The sequence below is a fragment of the Solenopsis invicta genome, chromosome 3 (assembly GCF_016802725.1).
Source record: "Solenopsis invicta isolate M01_SB chromosome 3, UNIL_Sinv_3.0, whole genome shotgun sequence".
NCBI lineage: Eukaryota > Metazoa > Arthropoda > Insecta > Hymenoptera > Formicidae > Solenopsis > Solenopsis invicta.
Window position 1 is genome coordinate 10,078,875 of NC_052666.1, and position 25,097 is coordinate 10,103,971.

The 25,097-nt window shown below is 42.2% G+C and overlaps 1 protein-coding gene across 1 annotated transcript; it reads right to left on the bottom strand.

The window, feature by feature from the left end:
* Positions 1 to 19,721: 19,721 nt before the first annotated feature.
* Positions 19,722 to 21,631, bottom strand: LOC105202605. The gene is made up of 2 exons (XM_026134338.2): positions 21,113 to 21,631; positions 19,722 to 20,984 (listed from the first exon to the last, which is right to left on the bottom strand). Exons 1-2 carry the CDS (start codon positions 21,629 to 21,631, stop codon positions 19,722 to 19,724), a joined length of 1,782 nt encoding a protein of 593 aa, XP_025990123.2.
* Between the last annotated feature and the right edge of the window lie 3,466 nt (positions 21,632 to 25,097).

Consider the following 25,097-nt stretch of genomic DNA (forward strand, 5'->3'; position numbering starts at 1 on the left):
ATGATTCAAAAACAAAGAAACTGGGTTCCATACAAACTGAAGCCGAGAAATGTTGAACGCCGATTTTTCACATGTGAAATGCTGCTTGCCAGGCATAAACGAAAGGGTTTCTTGTATCGTATAGTCACTGGTGATGAAAAATGGATCCACTACGATAACCCAAAGAAGAAGAAATCATGGGGACCACCTGGCCATGCTTCAACATCGACAGCCAAGCCGAACATTCGTGGAAAAAAGCTCATGTTGTGTATTTGGTGGGATCAGCTTGGTGTCGTGTATTATGAGTTGCTCAAACCGAATGAAACCATTACTGGGGCTCTCTACTGAACACAATTGATGAGATTGAGCCGAGTTCTCAAGGAGAAACGTCCCCACTACTACTCCAGACACGACAAAGTTATTCTTCTGCATGATAATGCTCGTCCACATGTTGCGGCGCCGGTCAAAACCTACCTGGAAACACTCAATTGGGAAGTTTTACCCCACCCGCCGTATTCACCAGACATTGCTCCTTCTGATTACTACCTGTTTCGATCGATGGCGCATGGCCTGTCTGAGCAACACTTCACATCATATGAAGATACAAAAAATTGGGTCGATTTGTGGATAACTTCAAAAGATGAAGCATTCTTCCGACGCGGTATCCGTATGCTGCCAGAAAGATGGGAAAAAGTAGTAGCTAGCGATGGACAATACTTCGAATAAAACATTAGGTACCGTTCTTTCACAATAAATGCCCAATTTTTGATAAAAAACGGCGGAAACTTATTTATACTCCTAACAACATCTAACAAAGATGTAAAAATTCCCTTTTTAAACAATTTATTAAACTTTAAGGAATAATTTAGTATAAACACAATATTGTATTTATATTAGAATATTAATATAACTTTTAATGTTTATTTTTTTTATATAACTATTGATAACCAAAATGATCAAAGTAGAATACTTTTTGATGCTTTAAAATTTTGTTTTGTAACATATTTTATATTAGATCAACTATATGCCCGAAAGCATCTCTGGTATCTAATGCAATGAGAATTATGTAATGTAATATCCGACAAAGATGTAAAAATTTTGGCTTTTTAAACGATTTATAAAACTTTAAGGAATAATTTAATATAAACACAATGTTGTGTGTATTTGTATTAAAATATTAATATTATAACTTTTTCAGTATTATTATTATATTTAAAAGTTTATACTGTATCATATAATCAATAATATAATATATAGTATATTAAAATATAAGTATAATATAATGCTTGGTACCATGCTTACGCAATTTACATACATAATTTAAAAAACTTTCTTTAAAAATTTCATAAACAAAATAAATATAAATTCTGTTTTTAAATTCATTCGATGATAACATTATTTTCCTAATAGGAAGGGATAATAACAAACAATATTTAAGTAAATATAAAGCATTTTTTTGAGTGATACATATAACTGATGTAAATTAACAAACATTGAGCTCTTTATTCATTGAATAAAAAAATAGCATATACATGCTACATCATATATTTATTATATACTTATAAATATATTAATATAAAAAAATGGAACATAAAAGTATGATATGCTTCGAATGCTCGAAGTCATTTATAAATACCGACAATTTGATATGTCATATCAGACATTTGCACCCATTTGCTCAAAACTTTGTCTGCAAGCAAAATAACTGCTAGCACATTTTTCCTTGTTTAAATGGTTTAAAGAAGCATTTAATTAATAATTATACAAAATGTGAAATAATATTGCACTCTGATACAGGGAAACAAATAAAATTTAACAATTTAAATCTCTTAGAATATGGAAATGTTATCCAAGATGACTGTAATGATAAATCTGATGATACTAAATATACAAGTGATAAACCATTCGGTAGTTCTGAATTGTTTTATAATGCTATTTTCCATTTTATTACAAAAATGTATAGCAATTCTTCATTGCCTCAAAATATTGTTACAACACTAGTGAATAACATAAAGGAACTATGTGACATTATATTTGTCTATATAGAATCAATCCTAAAGGATCAAAATGTAGCGGAAAATGCCCATAACATAGTTCGTGTTATTTCGAAGTGAAAAATATATTTGAAATGTTAGAAACTGAACATAAAATATTTAAAGTTATTAAAAATAAATATTACATTGAGTCCAATTCTTTTTTTGTAAGAGAAATATCTGTTATTGATAGAAAAAAAATTAGACAAAGTAAGTATGATTGTTGAAAAATCCGAAGGACAAATTATAGATTTGCATAAAATTTTAAAACAGTTTTTAGAGTTACCGAATGTTTTTGATGATTCGTTATATGCAAGAAGAAGAATTTCTATTAGGAAAACATATATAGGAGCATTTTACAAGCAGCGTTATGAAGAGAAGTGAAACAAAAGTTTCCTAATAAAATCATATTTTCTTTGTATCTTTTTTACGATGACTTTGAACCAAATAATCCGTTAGGTTCAAAATCTGGTTTATATAAAATAGGCGTTGTTTATATTTCTATTGCCTGTCCAGTATATTTCTTCTCTAAATAATATTTTCTTAACTCAACTTTGTTTTTCTACTGATCGGGTGCAATATGGAAACAAAAGTATATTCTATAAAATTATTCAATAATTAAAATTATTGGAAACTGAAGGTATTACAATTACAACATCAACGGGAAAAAAATGTGCAAGTTTATTTCACGTTGTTATTGATATTGGGTGATAATGCAGGTTTGAATTCGATCTTAGGTTTGTAACGATGCGCCTCCGCATCGTTCCCCCTGGGGCCACGAACCGCCCCCCTGTCCGGCCGAACACCCGCCGGACAGACGAACAGGCGCTACGCGCCGATAATCGCCTCGAACACACGCACGCGAACGGTCCGACGAGCGCGCCGTTAAACGCCCGAAGTCCGCGCGCACGCGCACGGATTCGCATGCTCCTGGCGTTGGAGCAACAGAGAGGCGTACGCTCAAGCGAGAGCGCGATACCGGACCGATCTCGGAGCAGCGGGGATGCTGTATTCCGAGAAGAACCGAACTCCACTCGAACATCCCCGACTCTCCGAGATCGGGGTATAAAAGGCGGACGATCCCGCAGAGCGATCGACTCCTCTCCGGTCCAGCCTCCGAGCCAGACCCAGGAAATCCGCGTGGTAGAGCGAGCTCTGTCACCGCCGAGAGATCTCGGCGATTTCCGATCCCGCTTTCCCAGCACCGAGGGAATCCGAGTGGTAGAGCGAGCTCTGCCACCGTTGAGAGATCTCAACGATTCCCTCAACCCATCTCCGTCCAAACATCCACGGTAACGACTGCCACCAAGGGGGTAGAGATATCTCTGCCTCCATCGAGAGCTCTCGAGGCAGCCGACACCGACTCACGTCGGGGATTCCCTACTAAGGGAATCCCGCCGCGCACCTGTCGCGAATTCGCGGAACACCGACGCGACTTCTAGCGTGGGGCGTCCCGGCCCGCGCGCACCGCGGACCGACAAGGCGACGTAAACATCGTAGGATCCTCGCGACGATACCGACACCAAGCGCGAGCGAGACCGCGCTATCGTGCACTCTCTCGCACCGACCGCGACCCGAGTGCGAGCGACCGGACGTATGTACATAGATCCCCGGTCTGTAAATACCGCGTCTTCTTGCTGTAAATACCGCGTCTTCTTACTGTAAATACCGCGTCTTTTTATTGTAATACCGCGTCTTCTTATTATAAACCCGCGTCACCGTACCGTCGCGGATGCACCGCTTGTATCCGCGAACTGCGGGCACATATTGTCATTAGTAGATCATAAATAAAGTCATTACACATTACACGCACGTCCGATCTCGGAATTGATTAAACCCGGCAACCTTCCTTCGAGCCCTGGCTTCCCTGAGCTCGTCCGCGCTCGGACAAAACACAGGTTGTTACATGGCGCCCGAACAGGGACCGTTTCCGACATCCGCAAATTGATTCCGAGATCGGTGATGCCGCTTGCGTGGATATACAATATCCAACGACACGAACTAGTCCGCACGTTAGAGAGCCTCCGCCTCAATCCGACCGGAAGCGTAGCCGAACTACGCCAACGTCTACGCGACTACGTCGTGTCGCACCCCGAGTACATTCCGCCGCCAGCTATGCCAGACCCGGTCACGATCCAGGTCGAGACGCCGGAAACTCCGCGGGCCAGTAGCGATCCTGCCGCGGTGATGAACCAGATACGCAAATGGGGGTGTAATTTCGACGGGAAAGATCCCGCCGCTTTCCTCGAACGCATCGAGGAGTTGCAAGCAGAATACGGGTACACGGGGGAGCAACTCCTGCGCGGACTGCCCGAACTGCTCCGCGGGGAGGCGCTGCTATGGTACCGAAACAACCGCACGGCCTGGCACTCTTGGGGGGAATTTCTCGCCGACTTCCGCGAATACTTCTTCCCGCGCTGGTACATCGCGAGACTGAAGCGCGATATCCAAGCTCGAACTCAGGGGACCGAAGAGCCGTACCGCAAATTTGCGACCGACGTGCTCACCATGATGCGGCGCGCGGGCGGATACGATAACGACGAACAGATTGACATACTCTACGACGGCATGCACCCGCGGTACAAACTGTACATCCCGCGCGACGGTATATCCCGCGCTGCCGACCTCCTCCGCCGGGCCGAAGAGTACGAGGACATCAGTGCTCAGTGTTCCGAACGCCAGAAAGCGGCCAAACCATCCGCCGCCGCGACCGCGTACGACCGTAACGAGTGCTGCTGGCGATGCAAGCAGAGGGGACACACCCGGTTCGACTGCCGCCGTATCGCGAAAAAGTTCTGTTCCCAGTGCGGCAAAGACGGCGTCTTCACGCGGGACTGCCACCCGCCACCGGGAAACGCCAGCCGGGCCGAGGAAGTCGCGGAAACGCCTCGGCCCTCCGCATAGAATATACCCCGCGACCGCACATTCAACTCGACGTAGGACCAGTCCGACTCACCGCCCTCCTCGACTCCGGTTCCGAAGCGACGTTCATCAACCCCGAGGCGGCCGATCGCCTCGTACGCCAGGGATTCCGCGCGCGACCAGCTACCGGCCAAGTTCGGCTGGCCGACGGCACGAGCACGCCGATCCGCGAGCATTTCATCCTCCCGATTCGCCTAGGCGGGCAAACATTCGAACACCGGGTACAAGTAATGTCCGGACTCGACGTTGACGCGCTCATCGGCGTCGACGTGCTCGCGCGCGCGCAACTATCGGTCCCCCCGCCGCCGCTGAAGACGAACCACGTCGCCCGAAACGCGCGCTCGGAGGAGATCACGGCCTCCGCCGAGGAGGACACACAGGAGGACGCCCGCCTCCGGACGTTCCTAGCCGAGGAGCTACCACGCTTCCGACACGTCGGGACCCACCGACCGCGTCGAACACGTCATCCGGACAAAGGGGGGGCCCCCGATCAAACAACGCTACCGCCCGCGTAACCCGGCAATGCAAACCATCATCGACGCCGAGGTCGATCGAATGCTACGGGAGGGGGTAATCGAGCCATCCCACAGCGCTTGGAGCTCCCCGATCGTAATCGTAAAGAAAAAGGACGGCAAACATAGGTTTTGCATTGACTTCCGCCGCGTTAACGAAGTCACAGAACCGGACGCGTACCCGCTGCCACAGATTCCCGCGACTCTAGACAAACTACGCGGCGCGCGATACCTAAGCACGCTCGATCTGGAGAGCGGCTACTGGCAAGTGCCACTGTCCACAGCTAGCCGGCCGATTACCGCGTTTACTGTCCCGGGGCGCGGACTGATGCAGTTCCGCGTAATGCCTTTCGGCTTGCACTCCGCACCCGCTACCTTTCAACGCTTACTGGATACCGTACTGGGACCCGAACTAGAACCGCAGGTATTCGTCTACCTCGACGATATCATCATCGCCAGCCGCACTTTTGACGAGCACCTCGACACGCTTCGCGAGGTATTCCGCCGCTTACGCGACGCTCGCCTCCGCCTAAACCCGGACAAGTGCAAATTTTGCGTAAACCGCATCAAGTACTTGGGCCACGTGGTCGACCGCACCGGCATACGAACCGACCCTGAAAAGACCGACGCGATCGTGAAATGGCCGACACCGCAAAATGTACGCCAAGTACGGCAATTCATCGGCCTCGCCTCCTGGTATAGGCGCTTCATAAAAGACTTTGCCACCCTCGCAACTCCGCTAACCGCGCTAACTAAGAAAAACGCCCCCTGGACGTGGGGGGAAGACGAACAGCAAGCGTTCGAAGGTCTTAAGACCACGCTGACTACCGCGCCGGTCCTCGCATGCCCCGACTTTGAGAGGCAGTTCGTCTTGCAAACAGACGCAAGCGCTACGGGGCTGGGGGCCGTACTCACGCAGTACTTTCCGGAGGGCGAACGAGTTATCGCGTACGCCAGCCGCACCTTGAACTCCGCCGAGCGGAATTATAGCGCGACAGAACTCGAGTGCCTGGCCGTGCTGTGGGGCATCCGAAGGATGCGCGACTATCTGGAGGGATATCGGTTCAAGGTGATTACCGACCACCAGTCACTGAAATGGCTGCAGAAGTTAGACTCCCCGGCCGGCCGCCTCGGCCGGTGGGCATTCGAGCTGCAGCAATATGACTTTGAGGTGCAGTACCGAAAGGGCTCCCTGAACAAAGTCGCCGACGCGCTATCCCGCCGAAGCAACGTAAACGCCGTCGCGCAACCGCGATGCACTTGGTTCCGACGGATGTGGCAACGCGTCGACACAGCACCCCAGACCGTACCGGACTACCGTATCGAAGGAGACCGCCTGCTCCGCCACTTACTACATAGCCTCGACCTGAGCGACATCCCTCCGGACGCGCAATGGAAAGAATGCGTACCGAAAGAAAACCGGGAGGAGATCCTACGCCGCTACCACGACGCGCCTACCGCGGGGCACTTCGGTATCGCGAAAACGATAGCCCGAATCGCCGCACACTATTACTGGCCGGGAATGTTCCGGGACATTGCTCGGCACGTACGGCAATGTCCGCAATGCCTCGCGTACAAGGCGGAGCAACAGCGACCAGCTGGCCTCCTCCACCCGACCGCAGTGACCAGGCCGTGGCAACAAGTCGCCATCGACCTCGTAGGCCCGCTGCCACGATCCACGGGGGGGCATATCTGGCTCTTCACCATGCAGGACCGTTTCACAAAGTGGCTCGAAATGCGCGCGCTCCGGCGAGCCACCGCGGCGAACGTTACGCGCGCGCTTACCGAAGCGATTATTCTTCGGCACGGCTGCCCGGAGGAAATACTGTCGGATAACGGCACGCAACTCCGTTCCGCGCTCCTCACGCAGCTCCTACGCGACCTGCAAATCCGCCACCGACTAACGCCGGCATATGCACCGCATTGCAACCCGGTCGAGCGGACCAACCGCACGGTAAAGACTATGATCGCGCAATACGTCCAGAAACGACACCGGCAGTGGGACGAACATCTACACGAACTTCAGTTCGCCTACAACACGGCAACCCACGACGCAACCGGGCATACGCCGGCGTTCCTGAATCACGGCCGCGAGCTACGGCGACCCGAGGAGCGCGCGAACGCAGATCACGCTGACACGCCGTGCGCGCTGCAGAAACGACTCCGAGAAACGTACGAGCTTGTGCGCATACGATTAGCGCGAGCATTCCAGCGCCAGGAGCGCTATTATAACTTACGACGTAGGACATGGGCACCAAGAGTCGGGGAGCGGGTATGGAAGCGCGACCACCCCCTCTCCCGACGCGCGGACGCGTTTAACGCCAAACTCGCGCCGAAGTACGTTGGACCGTTCGAAATTCGGCGAATCATATCACCAGTCATCGTCGATCTCCGCGACGACCGGGGGAAGTGGTACCGTCACGTCCACATACAGGACCTCAAGCTGGCTCCCCCCCCGAACCCTGACAACGAGAGCGACAGCACCGATGCCGGCACCGAGAGCGACTGAGAAGGGCGCACCGAAAAAAAAAAACAAAAACACGAGGCACCTACGTCCGGACAACGCTTCACCCGACGAAATTTCGGAGCGACCGCTCACTTGGCGAGAAACTGCGCGATGGAGCACAGCGACGCAGAGTTACTACAGGCCATCGACGACCTCCTGGGAGAGACCGACGTCGAGCGCTACGACCCCGAACGGCCCGGATTGGACGGGTCATCCGGACGGCCGAAACCCTCCACCAGCAGGGGGACCGAACCACCGCCGCAACGCTCCGCCGCAATCGCCGGCATGCGAAACGGGCAGCTCCGGCAGCCATCCGATCGCCGCAACAGGGCCAAACGGACGTGGCTGACGATGTCACCGCCGCCGTCGCCCCAGCGACCGCCGCCGTTGAGGGAGCCCCCGACCAGACCCAGACCAACTCTGGAACCGCTCAGAGTAATGGGCCCGCTGCCTCCACCACCAATACCGGTGGAGGTAGAACCCGGCATAACGGTCGAAGTACCGCACTTCGCGGTGCACGTCAGCCGGCAATACAAGCCCCGGCTAGGGAACCGCAGGTGGCATCTGCGGTTCAACGGAAACGGCCAACTCCGCTCCTGTAAGGAGAAGTCGCAACGCCAGCCCGAGCGACTTAATCAAGGCCCCTAGATTCTGGCCTCCTTAGGAAGGGGGTGTTGTAACGATGCGCCTCCGCATCGTTCCCCCTGGGGCCACGAACCGCCCCCCTGTCCGGCCGAACACCCGCCGGACAGACGAACAGGCGCTACGCGCCGATAATCGCCTCGAACACACGCACGCGAACGGTCCGACGAGCGCGCCGTTAAACGCCCGAAGTCCGCGCGCACGCGCACGGATTCGCATGCTCCTGGCGTTGGAGCAACAGAGAGGCGTACGCTCAAGCGAGAGCGCGATACCGGACCGATCTCGGAGCAGCGGGGATGCTGTATTCCGAGAAGAACCGAACTCCACTCGAACATCCCCGACTCTCCGAGATCGGGGTATAAAAGGCGGACGATCCCGCAGAGCGATCGACTCCTCTCCGGTCCAGCCTCCGAGCCAGACCCAGGAAATCCGCGTGGTAGAGCGAGCTCTGTCACCGCCGAGAGATCTCGGCGATTTCCGATCCCGCTTTCCCAGCACCGAGGGAATCCGAGTGGTAGAGCGAGCTCTGCCACCGTTGAGAGATCTCAACGATTCCCTCAACCCATCTCCGTCCAAACATCCACGGTAACGACTGCCACCAAGGGGGTAGAGATATCTCTGCCTCCATCGAGAGCTCTCGAGGCAGCCGACACCGACTCACGTCGGGGATTCCCTACTAAGGGAATCCCGCCGCGCACCTGTCGCGAATTCGCGGAACACCGACGCGACTTCTAGCGTGGGGCGTCCCGGCCCGCGCGCACCGCGGACCGACAAGGCGACGTAAACATCGTAGGATCCTCGCGACGATACCGACACCAAGCGCGAGCGAGACCGCGCTATCGTGCACTCTCTCGCACCGACCGCGACCCGAGTGCGAGCGACCGGACGTATGTACATAGATCCCCGGTCTGTAAATACCGCGTCTTCTTGCTGTAAATACCGCGTCTTCTTACTGTAAATACCGCGTCTTTTTATTGTAATACCGCGTCTTCTTATTATAAACCCGCGTCACCGTACCGTCGCGGATGCACCGCGTGTATCCGCGAACTGCGGGCACATATTGTCATTAGTAGATCATAAATAAAGTCATTACACATTACACGCACGTCCGATCTCGGAATTGATTAAACCCGGCAACCTTCCTTCGAGCCCTGGCTTCCCTGAGCTCGTCCGCGCTCGGACAAAACACAGGTTGTTACAGGTTTTGATGAAAGTTTTCGATCTAATTATTTCTGTTTTTATAGAACTCATAGAAATGATACTAAATGCCAAGTAAGAGAAAACGAAGAAAATTTGTGTAATATTGAAAGTTATATGAATGATAGCGTATCTCTGTCATATGGCATTAAAGAAGAGTGTATTTGACATGCTAAATTTTCATGTTACAAAAAATGTATATTGCAATTTAATATACGATGCTTTAGAAGGAATTTTAAGATATGACATGACCGAAATAATTAATTGTCTTATTAAAAAGAAATATTTTAGTCTAGATCAATTAAACGAAAGAATTAAATGTTTAAAATTTTTAGAAGTAGATACAGGTAATCCAATACCTTCAATTAAACCTGAAGATTTGAAGAAAAGAAGTATAATTATAAGCACATCAGAAATGTTGGCATTGGTGATTTACTTTCCTATTTTAATTGGTGATTTAGTTCCTTCAACTAAAGCTGTATGGAATTTTTATCTTGTTTTGTACAAAATGTTTGATATTCTAATAATGAGAACAATTTCTGAATCTTCAATTTCTTATCTAAAAATTTTAATTGCAGAGCATCACCAACTTTATTGCCATTTATTCGAGCAAACATTAAAGCCAAAGTTTCATATATTACTGTAATATCCCAGAATTCTGAAAAAAATAGGTCCTGTATGTCATATTTGGGTTATGAGATACAAAGCTTTTCATAAGCAACTAAAAGCTACCGTTACAATTTCACATTCTCGCGTGAATTTGCTTCTAACATTGTGCATTAAGCAACAGATGAAATTGTCTTACAGACTTTTAAGCAAAAAAGGTCTTTCTAATCCTATAGAATGTGGAAAATTTGTAAGTACATTACACCCTGAGTGGAAATTTCAACTCGCCGGCGTCCAGTCATAATCTAACCAATACGTGTCTTATATAGTCCCTGTCTAGTAATGTAACGCTTAGAAGTTTTAGCTACTCGACAAATAAATTGTCTCATAGCGAGCTTAAGAAAACTATCTAGCTACAAGATAACATTGTTTTTGCAGCTACTAGACAACTATAATAATGCTTTTACCAGGTCATACCCGAGTAGAAATTGGAACTCATATCTGTCTAGTCATGATCTAGAAAAGTTATGTCTTACGTAGAATATGTCTATCTTTTTTTAGCTAGGTGTTAGCCAGAAATGTAATGCTCATTTTTCTAGTAGTAATAAAATGGCTAATCGCTAGATAAAACAACTAACTAGTAGTTTAGCTAGCTAGAGCTAGGTAGCGACTACATATAATAACTAGACTTGTTTAAAGACACAATTTTTATTTTTTATTACCTTTTTTTTGTCCTTTTGAAGAGGTGAGTGCCAATATTTTCTATTCCTAAAAATGTTAATCACAATTTCATTTAAAATGTACTTGGAAAAAATCATTTACAACTGGTAGGATTTGAACCTGGGACCCTTGGTATTCGAGTTGCTCATCTTACGAACTGCGCCACTGCTTCACTGATTGATACAGTTGTTTCGTATTGTCTACATATGTTATACCCAGTACAGTTATATAATTTTCTAATATTATTTAATTCTGCAAAAATAAGCAATCTTTTGTTAAAATTATAAATTATATTTTTCCATACTTTTATTGTTAATTTTTTAAATTTTGTTTTTTTATTTCATAAGAAATATATTTAGTGACTGCCTAGTAGTTGACTTACAAGAGGACTTTGAGAATTCGAAGATTTTGATTTTTATAAAACTTTGCACACATATAGAAAGAGAGGGTAAATAAATGAGTTCAGAAATTATTAGTTGGTGCCAATAAACTTTGGTATAAAACATTTTTTAATATCTTGAACAGTTTTTGAGATATATCGAGAAAAGTTAAAAGTCAATCTACGGATAAAAAGTGGCTTTATTCCTTAAAATCCTTTTTGGCACCAACTGATAATTACTAAAATCATTTATTTATCCTCCCCTTTTATATGTGTACAAAGTTTCATTAAAATTAGAATCTTCAAATTCGAAAAGTTTCCTTCTAAATCACATGTCAACTACTAGGCAGTTACTAGATAGATATTTTTATAAGATAACTTCAATCTATCTATTGACCAATTAAAAATTGCTAGTTGCTAGATAGTAGCTAGATTATATATTTTAGAAAAGACAGCGCCATCTATTACTATTTTTATTGTATAATGACTAGACAGCAGTTGCATCGCGGCAGTTTGTTGTTATAACCTTATGGCATAGTGTAATGCATCGTTCTCCAGTTTATACTGTCTCCCCTGTTTCGATAAAATTTGAGACAGTAAGAAATAGTATTTTGTGTTTAAATAGTTTTTTTTTTTTGTTATTACTAGAGCTCGGATGTTCAGGGGATTTCTCGGGTCGCGCGCGGACGCAGAGCACCGCTTTGTGCGAGTTGTGTGCTTGCGCGTAGGTGTTGTTACGTTCAGTAGACCGCGCGCCAGAGAAGAATTGTCGATCGTTACCACTAGTCTTCTTGATCAACACACATACAACTCGCACGCAGCGGTGCTCCGTGCGCGAGAAATTGCCCGAACATCCGAGTTCAAAATCCATTTTATTCGAGTAAATCTTAACATTTTTGTTTGAGAGTTTTATGATTACTACTGGTACAGGGTGTCCACTACCTGGAAAAACCTGTAAAGTCATGGAAAGTCATGGGTTTCACATTATGCCCCCACGAATCCTGGATTTTCCTGGAAATTTGATCAATTTGATCATTAGTTCTGGAATTTTTTGAAGTTTTACTTCTAAAATTTTATATCTTTTTGACAAAATAATTTCTTACATTTTTTAAATTTAGTTAATTAAAATCACAAATATTACATTATATACGTCTTTCAAACTTGCACACTTTTTCATATACCATAGAGCATGCGCATGTTGTCATGGCGCATCTTCATATCGCTATATGTACCTTATCTGACAGGTTTCCTAACCTAAATTCGTCAACTTTAACAATTGATATTTCACTACGGGGGGCAGAGCAGCAATTATTTCTGTCATCTTCTTTTATTTTGAGCAAAAAGTTTAATTTTATCGAAATTGGAGGTAAGACCCGTATAATTATCCAATGTAGAAATTTCGTTTCTATGGTTTAGATTATTTTCAGTAACAAAAATACAAAAATTAATATAACAGTATTAACAATTACGGTGACTATTATAATTTCCTCGAATGCGCCCGTCGTAGGAATTGTAATAGTCACCGTAATTATTAATACTATCACTTTAATTTTTGTACTGAAGATGATCCAAATTATAGAATCAAAACTTCTACATTGTTAATTTTTATTCAATTATAAAGTTATTATTTGATTATTATGTACAGATTGACGGCTTTTATAATGTCAAAATTAATAAAATTTCAAGAAATCTGGCTTAAAAACTCTGAATTTCAAAACTAGTTACAGCCTATAAACAGAGAAGCCAAATTATGCTCGCTGCATTTTATGTTATTGCAATATTTTGTTGAGTAATATGGGAAAGTCAGCTCTTGTAAGTCACATGAAGAGCAAGAAACACATTGACCGATGTAATTCCATATCAATAAGACATTTTTTAGTTACAGCTAACGATTCTGCTTCAGCTGTTTCTTCTATTTCTTCCTCTGAATCAGCTCAAGTAAATCCTGAATTTTTCTGATCCTATTGCTGAATCTTCGTCTACGTGTTTCTATACTAATCAATCGATGCAACATGGTATTGAAACATTTTTGTTGAAAGATGATATTATAAAAGCTGAAGTACTATGGTGCGTAGAAACTGTAATGACCCACAAATCATTGCGTGATTCAGAAAAAGACGTACGTGTCCTTAAGAAAATGTTTACGGATAATTACAATGCTAAAAAAATGCAACTGATGAGAACCCAAATTGGATATATTATTATGTACGGCATCGCTCCATTCTTTAATAAAAAATTAATTGAAAATGTAAACCGTGCAACTTTTATTGCTGTTGGCTTTCACGAATCTCTCAACAAAGTTATAAAACGTCAACAAATAGATATAAATGTAAGATTTTGGTAAGATAAAGAAAAAGAAGTAGGAACACGATACTTAACTTCACGTTTTCTTCAACGCAAGAGCAACGGACAACTTCTTGAAGCATTTAAAAAAGGTATTGAAAATCTGACAGAAAAATTGCTGCAAGTATCTATGGATGGACCAAACGTAAATTGGGTTTTCTTAAAATAATATAAATTGGAATTCTCAAACAACAAATTACTTGATATTGGAAGTTGCGGTCTCCATTCTTTGCATTGTGCATTCAAATCCGGTATATGCGCTACAGATTGAAACATTATCTCATACATGAGAGCATTGTATAATCTCTTCAAAGATGTGCCAGCTCGTAGAGCTTTATACATTCATTATTCTGGTTCTGATATTTTTCCACTTAAATTTTACTCCATAAGATGGTAGGAAAATTGTGCAGTAGCTCAAAGAGCAATTGATGTCACACAATGCATTAAAAAATTTGTAGAAGGTTTACAATGAAACAAAATTGAATCAACGTGTGAAAGTTATAAGATAATTCTAAAATGCATTCAAGATCCTTTATTATGTGCAAAGCTTGCTTTCTTCAAATCTCTTGCTTCCGATACAAAACCTTTTTTAAGGAAATTCCAATCAAACGCACCTTTGATCAAACAAACTTCCTTTTTTACATAGTGCTCTTTGTTTAATGTTGAAAAACGTATTAGAACGTTTTATGAAACCCGAAATAATAGACAATATGTCATCAATCTCATTAAAAGATGTTCAGACACAGGAAAATCTACTTTCAACAAAAAATATTATATTAGGATTTGATACTCTAAAAGCAATAAAAAAAGTCGACATTAAGAATGTAGATTTACTTCAATTTCGACAAGATTGTAAGAAGTGTCTCCAGAAATTTGTTTCCAAATTAATGACACGATCTCCATTAACATATACTTTGACAAAAGCTGTTACTTGCTTAGATCCAAGTCTCATAACTTCAAATTTAAATTTAGCCAAGAGACGTTTACACAATTTATGTAGTATTAATGAAAACAATCGTTTAGCTGGATCAATAGCTGATATCGTAATTCGACAGTTTCGAGACCTTACATCGCGACCGTACATCATGGATACCATGAAATCTTATAATCGTAATGAAAAACGCTTAGATCACTTTTGGCGAAATATTGTAGGCCAAGATTTTAAGGAATTCATGAATGTATAATAATAAAAATGATTTGTTGCCTTTCATATAGCAATGCAAATGTAGAACGAGGTTTTTCAGTAAATCCTGAATGTCTTTAAAAATATGCGGGAAGAATCCATAGTTGTGCGTCGTCAAATATATGATGCCGTATTACATGAAGGTATTGATGTTTTACAAATACCTAAAGCTCTTTTGCTTATTGTTCAAAATGCTCAGTTCCGTTACATAGAAGATTTTAATCGACGTCGACAGCAAGCATCTGTTGTAGAACAAGAAGCGTCTATAAAAAGGAAAAAAACTTTAGAAGTAACAGAATTGGAGAACAAACGTTTAAAAATTCTAGAAAATGCTCAGAAAGAAGCAAATGCACTTAAAGAACAAATTGAAACTTTAAAAACATAGATATATGTATATATGTATGTAACTACTTTGTGCTTACTAAATATTCAATTATTTAATTATATATAAATATTATTTTCTTTTATCAGATATATTTGTTATTACAATTTTTAATAAGTTTATGTTTATATAGTTTTTGAACTATTTTTGTCTGAAAGAGATTTATGTTACATATTTTTTGTGATTGTATAATACATATTCAAGGTATGTTAAAAAGTGTGAATTAAAATCAATTTATTTCAAAGCTATATTAAAAAATTCTCTAATCTTACCTGGAATTTTGATAAAAATTCCTGGAAAATCCTGGATTTTCATGGAATTGATTTATAAATTTTGAGTGGACACCCTGTTGTAGTAAAACTTTACTTCATACATTTTTTTCTTTCAGATATCAACATTGAACAAAAAGATGTTTAATATTGTTCATTTTTATAAATCAACAACATATAAAAATAAAAAATCTATGGACTGTGTTCCATCGACTTGGATGTCTTTTGATCCAAAAAAGCAAGAATTGGTCGCTAAATTCATGCCTCCTCTATACACAAAGAAAAACTGTAAAGCACTACCTGAACTGGTTAAAGATAATAAAATTCCATTAGACAAGTGGCCACAGTATTCTATAAAAATACTTAAAAGTGCTGGTAAAGTAATTTAAATGTAAAAATTAACAAATAATTATATGTGTTGATCGATATTCCATGTTCTGAAATAATTATGATATAGACTGTAATAATACTATATATTTTAGAAACTTATTTAGGGATTTTATTGAAAATAGAGAAACTAATAAAAGAAGATTTTAATTACACTACAGATTATTGCACAACAGATGTAGAAGATGATGAAGATAGTAATCATAATGTGAAAAAAAAAGTTCTAAAAGGAGAGAGCCTTATATCACCAGTTATATGGATTGAAGGGTGAATTATCAAAATACACAGAGTTTTCATCTGATGATAGTGGTAAAAATGATAATTATTATGTCTTTATTTGTTTAATTATTTTTTGTTATATTACAAATTATACAAAATATTTTTATTTTATTTTTATCATAGACTCAAATACTGAAAATATGTGTAAGCCATTTAATAAAAAATTAATGGTCCCAGAAAGGAAAAGTCTAAAAAGAATAGTAGTAAAAAAAGCAGTACTGACATTTCTGCAGGTAAAGTTAATCAAATGAATCACTTGCCATTGTGTTGCAAAAGAGTAAATTAATGTAAGTATACAAAAATTTTTTTCAGTAACAAACGTGCCAAGTTCCTCAATTATCAACAAACCTACAGTTGTTGGAGACGTAATATTGAAAAATCCAATTGATCAGGTCTCTTCTAATGTCATTGAGAATTGTAATAAGTTATTGATAATATTTTAATTTACAACATTTGATAAAAACTGTTGATTAAACTTAATACTACAATTATAATGACTTTTGTGATTTTTTAGATTTAAAACGTATTTTAACTGACTTGCAAGACATGAAACATAATCAACAACTTATGAGATACGATTTACAGACCATGAAAATAGATTTTGAGCAACATATGATTAAAAGCATTGGTGAAAATGTCCCAGTTCATTGGTCGCAGGAAAATCAAATCAAATGGCCTCTGAAAACTAAAGAAGAATATGATAAACTTAATTTATTATTAACAGATGAGAAAATTTGCAAAGACTTTGTAATATCTTATTATCAAAATTATCCAATATTTTACTATTTTATTATTGTTTTATTTTCAAATATTTAGATGGCCACAATTGGATTCGTAATTGACGGAGAGACTGTAGTATAAAAAAATTTACTTGCAGTTGTCAGAAAATTTTTTCATAAAGACTTGGCGACCAAATTTACCTGTGTAAAACAAACCAAAGATAAATTTACACTTAAAACTTCAGCACTGTATGATTGCATCATTGGTAATTGATTTGGATTATTACGAAATGTATCACATACTTTGATAATTAACAGTAATAAGAAGAATAATTTCAGAAGTGTTTATGATGAAGAACAGAAAAGGTGCAATTCCAGAAACACTTACAGAGAAATTGTTAGATAAATTGATTGGTACAATACTAATTAACTCCAAAGATTGGGAGAAAGCGAGAGTGCACAAAGCAATTGCTGTGAAACAAGCAGAGGATAAGGAAAATATAAGTAATAATTAAGCGATCAAACGAACTTACCTGTAAGTGACGTTCGATCGTGATTATATTCGAGCCTCGTCTTCGAGATTAACTTGTAGTAGCCTGCTTTGCCGGCGACTTGAACCACACTTTAGAGAAAAGGGTGAAGAGGCAGAGGGCGCGCCGCGGGCCCCACGCCGCGAGTGTCGCCCGTGATAGTTTCATTTCATTCAGAGAAGACGAGTAAGGAGTGTGAAAATTGTGGAAATGGGCCGGGAAGTACTCAGGGTGGGACTCAATCTCTCGACGAGGCTCTTCATATAATCACGATCGAACGTCACTTACAGGTAAGTTCGTTTGATCGCTTAATTATATTCGAGCCTCGTCTTCGAGATTAACTTGTAGATGTTTAGAGAAGAGCAATTTTCACTTCTCTCTTCGATAAGTCTCCTTTATTTTGCAGAAAAGGAGAGGGAGAGAGAGAGAGAGAGAGAAAGAGAGAGTCACGAATCTTACACTGAAGTGAAGTGTTATTTTTACTTTTTGGATCCCAGCACCGATGTTGCAAATGTCGTACGGTCCGGGAGAATGGGACGGTTGTAGAACCGTGCGAAGACGTCCGACTTCTCCGACCATCCCGCCGTTCGGCGGATGATGCTTATGTCTACTCCCTTTGATGCAGCCGCCGAAGTTGTTGCGTGCTTTGTACTGTATGCTGAGAAAAGGCTGGTATCAATGCCTGCCTGTGATAGGCATGATTTAATCCAACGAGCCAGCGTTTGAGGCGAAGCTGGACCGTGGGGTTTCTTGGCAGTTATGAATAAATTATTTACGTTGGATCTGATTTTCTTGGTTCTTGAGATGTATGCTAGAACAGCGCTGGCTACGCAAACTTTAGGCCTGTCTCCGATGAAGGGTAACGACAGGAGAGGTTGAAAACCATTCAGGCGAGAAGTTTTGATCCTATCCGGAATTGTTATTGTTGTCTCTACCATAGATGAACTATGGCTAATCTGGTCTATTTTAATTAAAGAAAAGGTTTGTAGTCTGTGCGCTGTGCTCAAGGCGAGGAGGGTGACAGTTTTCTCGCTGAGTTGCTGTAGTTTTAGGGCCTCGTTTGGAGGTAAGTTTTCCAGGAATGCCAAGACTATTTCCGGATTCCAAGTGTGAGCGTATCTGGGTCTGGGAGGACGCAGTTTGAAAATTCCTTTAAAGAATCGTTGTACTGCCGAACTCTTCGCAAATTCTTCCTGTGAGATCAGGGTGATTGCTGATCGCGTGGAGTTTATTACCCCGTAGGAGGCTCCCTCGTTGAACAGTAAAGTTAGAAACTCGAGGATTTCTAGCGTAGATGCTCCGTGGACATTTATCTGTCTTTGCTGACAGAAGTTCCACCATTTCTGTAGACTGGAGTTGTACTGCTTGTGTGTGGCATTTGTAATAGATTCAAGTAGGACCTCCGTGGTTGCCATCGAGAATCCCTTTTTCAGGTATGCTTGCCTGACAACTTCCCTGCCACCAGGGTAAGCCTGTTGGCTAGTGGGTGGTGGATCGTCCAGATGCCTGGTCATTGATGATTTTTCGGAGAGTTGGGAGAATCATGGAGAAGGGTGGAAAGGCATAAAAGAATTTCTTGCTCCAGTTAATTGTAAAAGCGTCTATTGCTGAGGCCGAAGGGTCTCTACGCCAAGAATAGTACTCCTTGCATTTAGCATTTATACGTGAAGCAAAGAGATCCACCTCCGGAGTTTCAAAGCGAGCGACTAAACGATCAAAGGCATAGTCAGCAAGCTCCCATTCAGTATCAATGTTGTTATATCGGGATTCGTGATCGTGTTTTCTGAGGAGGGAATATAAGAAGCGAATAACCAGAGATTTCTGGATTCACAGCATTGCCAGATTTGTCGAGCCAGTCTATTCAGGTGGGAGACTCTTGTGCCTCCCATTCTATTTATGTAGGATATAGCCGTTGTATTATCCACTCTGAGAAGGATTTCGCAATTTGATAATTTTTTAGCAAAGCACATAAGAGCTAAATAGATTGCCAACAACTCGAGATAGTTAATGTGATTGGATCTTTCTATCTCTGACCAGAGCCCCCCTGTTGATTTATCACCACAGGCGGCTCCCCAGCCCGTTAATGACGCATCGGTAAAAATCGTGGTGTTAAAGTTCTTTGTTCTAATCGGGCTATGTGTAGACATAATATGTTTTTCCCACCATCCTAATATCTTGTTGAATTGACCGAGGAACTGTCATCCAGGCTTCAAAATCTCCATCATTAAGGATTAATCTTAGCTGCTTTTCTTTCTCAAGATTTCTGGTGTAGAGGAAACCATATGCCACCGCGGGACAGCAGGATATTAGAGTTCCTATGAAGCTGGCAAAACTTCTAATAGAGCAGCGCGTTCTTGGTTGGAAGCGCTTGATCATGTCCTTGGTTGCCAGTTGTTTTTTGGCTGGCAATTCTAAAGTGAATGTTCTAGAGTCTAATATGAGACCTAAATATTCGCAGCGAGTGGCAGGGGTAAGCTGACTTTTTTCCCAGTTAATGATGAATCCTAACCTTGAAAGTAGAGCAATCGTTGTCCGTATATTGGTCTGGCATTTCTCCTGGGATGGGCCTATGCATAAGAGATCGTCCAGGTAGATTGAGGAGATCAGGCCCTTGGAGCGAAGGTGATGTACCACCGGCTTCATGAGTTTGGTGAAAGCAAATGGACTGGTGGATAGCCCGAAGGGCATACATGTAAATTGATAACATTTGCCCTGGAAGAGGAATCTAAGAAATTTTCGGTCCTGTTGGCGTACAGGCACTAGGAAGTAAGTATCCTTAAGATCTATCTTTCCCATGAAACAACCTGGAGATATTAGTTTAACTGCAGTTCTAATGTCCTCTAGCTTGAAATGAGGGGCCTTTATAAATTTGTTTAGTTTTTTGAGATTGAGAATGAATCTCTTTTCTCCATTCGACTTGTCTACCAGAAAATATGTAGAGACGAACTGACCTTCGCAAGGGGTGCAAGGTTCGATAGCGGCAAGGTCCTGCAAGCGGTTCAACGCACATCTCAGCTCAGAAAAGTCGGCTTCCGAGAACGTGGGCTCCGGTGGGACTGATTGCTGGGAGGGTGGGAAGGTGAAGGGTATCCTATATCCCTTAATGCATTGCAAGACAAATGAGTCCGAATCAATCGCCTTCCATTCATGCTGGAAATGTCTTAGATTTCCTGCAAGGTTTCTTACCTTTATTTCTTCGTCTCTTCGGCGGCCGTTTGCGGCGTCGATGCCGTATGAGACGTGTTCTTGTCCTTCCGAGAGTTCGACTGTTGTTGACCTTGTTTGTATCTCCCTGAGCTGGTTTTCTTGTATTGACCCCGAGACTTTGTGCCCGTTTGTGATTTCTTGAATCTGACAAACGGGCTTTTGGAGTTTAAAGAACCCGACTTTGACTGCCTATTAATTGAGGGGGTCTTGAGATCTTGTCCGATTTTTGTCATGGTTTTAACCTCTTTCACTTTCTCCCAAAGGTTAGACCCATACAAGAATCTGTCTGGATTAGTACCTTCCAGAACGTCACGTACCTGCTTATTGGGGGATACAAAGGCTCTTCTAGTGGCTGAAAAGCCTCGATGGACTTGAGTCATTAACTTTCCCGCATCACATAACCTACGGAGAAGCTCGAGCCTATCTATTTCGTCGTCTGCTAAGAGAGCAGAAATAGCCGAGCCTAGAGCCACCAGCGCAGACCCCGCTTTATTCTGTGCTGCTATAAATCTCTGGTCCCTTTGTATGAGGGCTTCCGTAGACATGGCTGCAATTTCGGGATTTAATTTTGGCGCTTCGAAGAAACATTTATTAGACTCACGTAAGTATTGGGCTAGGAGGGTGTCCATTTCCTCCTTGTCCAGCAAGGTTGAAAGCCAATAGCTCCAACGTGTTTCCAGTTCCTCCTGGAGGACGATTCCTGTGCTCTTCGGCTTGGAAGGATCGGCGCCAAGAATTTCCAGTACTTCGGGTTCGAGACCTTCCCCTTCGGGATCTTCCACTTCGCGTGAGACAAACGAAATCTCGTCTACGTCTCCGCTGCGAACTTGTGGCATGGTTGGAAAAAATTGTGTCTAGCACAGGTGCGTCTTGCGCGGTTGCGTCGAGCGCGATTGCGTCTAGCGCGGTTGCGACATGCGACTTATGAGGCGGTTTATTAATACCCCCTTCGTGCCCCTGATCACCTATGAACCTGGTTGATCTGACGAAATTGTCGTCGGGGCGGTTAGGTGACAACCTAACCTCTGAATCGGTTCCGAGAAGACGTACGACCTTCTCATTTAACTTCTGAATTTTTCGCAATATTTCGTTCTTTTTGTCACGATCTTCGTGACTCCTCTTTCTATGTTTACCCATTATAGGAATAAGAGAGCAAAAACTTATACAAAACTAACCTCTGTGTGTGTGATTAACTCGCGCACAAAGAAGACAATGAAACTATCACGGGCGACACTCGCGGCGTGGGGCCCGCGGCGCGCCCTCTGCCTCTTCACCCTTTTCTCTAAAGTGTGGTTCAAGTCGCCGGCAAAGCAGGCTACTACAAGTTAATCTCGAAGACGAGGCTCGAATATAATAGCGATTTATTATAGCTGCAGATACAGGAGGAGAAAACAGATTTATAAAAGTTTATAATAGTTCTGTGTTGATAACATTTTATAATATGTTATTATATAATATTATTTAATTTTTTTTATTTCATTTATTTTCAAAAATTTTATTACATTATATATTTTATTCAAATGCTATAACATTTAAAAATATCTAAACTATAGTATACTATACTATAAATACATAGTTAATATTGCTGTCGGTAATTACAAAAAGTTTAAATTATTTATTTTTTATTTTAATTATGGAGTAACGGTATTGCGTAAATTTTGTCATAATTAAAATTATCTTTTTTGTATGACACATGTAATTGCACCATTTTACAATAAATTTCTTTTAATGTGAATTCGATTAAATGTGTAGACGGCTCTTTTATTAATTGTCACATATGCAAATCAGTAGAGCTTGTTGGATACACAAAGATTGACTTCTGTTGCATCCATTGCACACCAGTTATTTTTACATCGTCTTTATTGTCATAAGAATAACCAAGGCTTGTAATTTTGATAATTATATGACTATTCAACATTACTAAATTATTTGGTTCTTCTGTGATGATACAAAAATTTTTATATTGTAATTTTAATATTAATTGACAATTATCGTTACACTTTTTTTGTTTTAAAATATTAAACGTAACTGGAATTATTGTTTTTTTTTTGTGATAGTACTGTTTTCATACAGTTGTCGACATATTTGAGCTAGCGGATTACTGGCAGTACGTAAAAATTTTTTCATGATTCCCAAATAATTTTCAAACAAAAATGCTGAAATTTCGTTGAGAGTACAATTATTAATCCTAACGTCATCAGCTATGTGTGAAAGATAATGTGCATTTAGAGTCTGAGATCCTTCACCATAAAATTTTTATAATTGTAGAAAAAAATGTTTGTAATGAACTGTTGTCTAGTCTCTACATAGAAAAATGATAGCAGATGGTGCTGTCTTTTCAAAAATATATAAACCAGTTATTGTCTAGCCACTAGCAGGTTTGGATTGGTCAGCAGACTCAGATTAAGGCGGTTATCTTATTTCATAAAAAATCTGTTCAGTGACTAAAAATCTATAATATATATAATGTAAACTATAAATTTTCAGTACTAATAGTGTATATCGGAATACGATCTCTATATAGTGAATAAATAACAAGATAAAATAAAAAAATGATAAATAGTCCAGATCAGATATATATAATTTGATCTTGACTATTTATATCATCTTTTTATTGTATCTTGTTATTATTTAGTAATTACTAAATAGTAGCTAATGTAAGACACAACTTCTCTATCTCATGACTAGACAGACATGAGATTCAATTTCTACTAAGGCTATATATTCCAATATTTACAATGCAAGGGCTAGATAGCGGCTAGCTAATTTTTTATAAGTTTCCAGCGCCATCTATTCCAATATTTACAATGCGAGGGCTCGAAATTTATTTTAATGTGGAACACAAGTAAAAAAGAAAACTATATTGTAATTTTGACTGGAATTTAACGATCTTTCTCTAGGCTTGAAAAAAGCAACGCAAATAAAAGAGAAATAAACAATACATACACATATAGGTGCGAACCGAAACGACAATTGGTCGTTTCGGTTCGCACCGTCTTCGCGCGAACCGAAACGTCCAATTGCCTGCGGCGAGTGCACACTCAGTGCGCACTAGTTTTCCCAATGAAAAACGCTAATAGAGAAATAAACAATACGGACGTACAAAGCCTTTCGAGGATAACACTTTAAACTGATCTCAAGTAGCATTGTTAATCTCACATAAGACAAAAACCACTAGAGAGAGAAAGCAAGATTCACTATGGAGAGAGAGTGAGTGAGTGAGTGAGAGAGAGAGAGAGAGAGACCGAAATCGAGAGAATGTTCGAGATAATCATTTATGGGATGTCCGAGGATCGGTCAGTGAGGCTAAAGAAAAGGCCTGCACCGGACGAGAATATGCCCAGATCCTCAGACGAGAACACACCTGATTTCGGACTTGTAAAGTATGAGATGTTCACCGCGTAGAAAGCGAGCCTTTGAGTCAGACTAACCAAGCAGGAAGTCGAACAGGTCTCTTGCGCTTTCGTGATTCTCAAGATTCTCGGAGACGAACCTCTAGAGGACAATCCGTCCTTCTTTAGAAATCGGTAGCAGGCCGACGAACACAGTTCACAAATACTTCTCGTTTTATCCGAAGATGCTTCTAATCGTGGATTACAATGGCCGCGAAACGGCGAGAGAGCCCACTAGTCACTACGCCGTGCAACGGCAAGAGAGAGAGAGCGAGCACTACCTCAGCGCCACGTAATGGCAGTCATGTGAGGGGTCTGATTAGACTTTTCGGCGTCCGTAAGGCGCCAAATGAAGTTTTTCAACAGAGTGAGCTTCTCTTAGTCAAACTGAACTATACTGAATTCTGGTGAAAATAAAATTTGGAGCATAAGTCGAATGTAAGGAAAGGGTGATAGAAACGTGAACAAAACGTCTAGGAGGCGAAAATTGAAACACCGAAGCCTAAAAGAAGCGTAAAAAAATTTTAATGCTTCTTTTACACTCCGATGTTTCAATTTTCGCTCCGAGACGGCGACCAACAGGTCAAGGCCGTCATACTACTCTACAATGTCACACTTTGTAAAGACAGAGATCGAAGTCATGTACGACTCATGCGAAAACGAAACGAAAAATAACATATAACATGTACGCGCATACACACACACACACACGCACGCACGCACGCACGCACGCACGCACGCACGCACGCACGCACGCACGCACGCACGCACGCACGCACGCACGCACGCACGCACGCACGCACGCACGCACGCACGCACGCACGCACGCACGCACGCACGCACGCACGCACGCACGCACGCACGCACGCACGCACGCACGCACGCACGCACGCACGCACGCAGCACGCAC

Excerpts from the sequence above, each read along its gene's own strand:
- LOC105202605 (XM_026134338.2), bottom strand. The coding sequence starts at position 21,631 with ATGCCACAAGTTCGCAGCGGAGACGTAGACGAGATTTCGTTTGTCTCA. Across the intron at positions 20,985-21,112 it reads TTGTATCCCCCAATAAGCAG|GCAGTCAAAGTCGGGTTCTT; the intron begins GTACGTGACGTT and ends CTCAATTAATAG.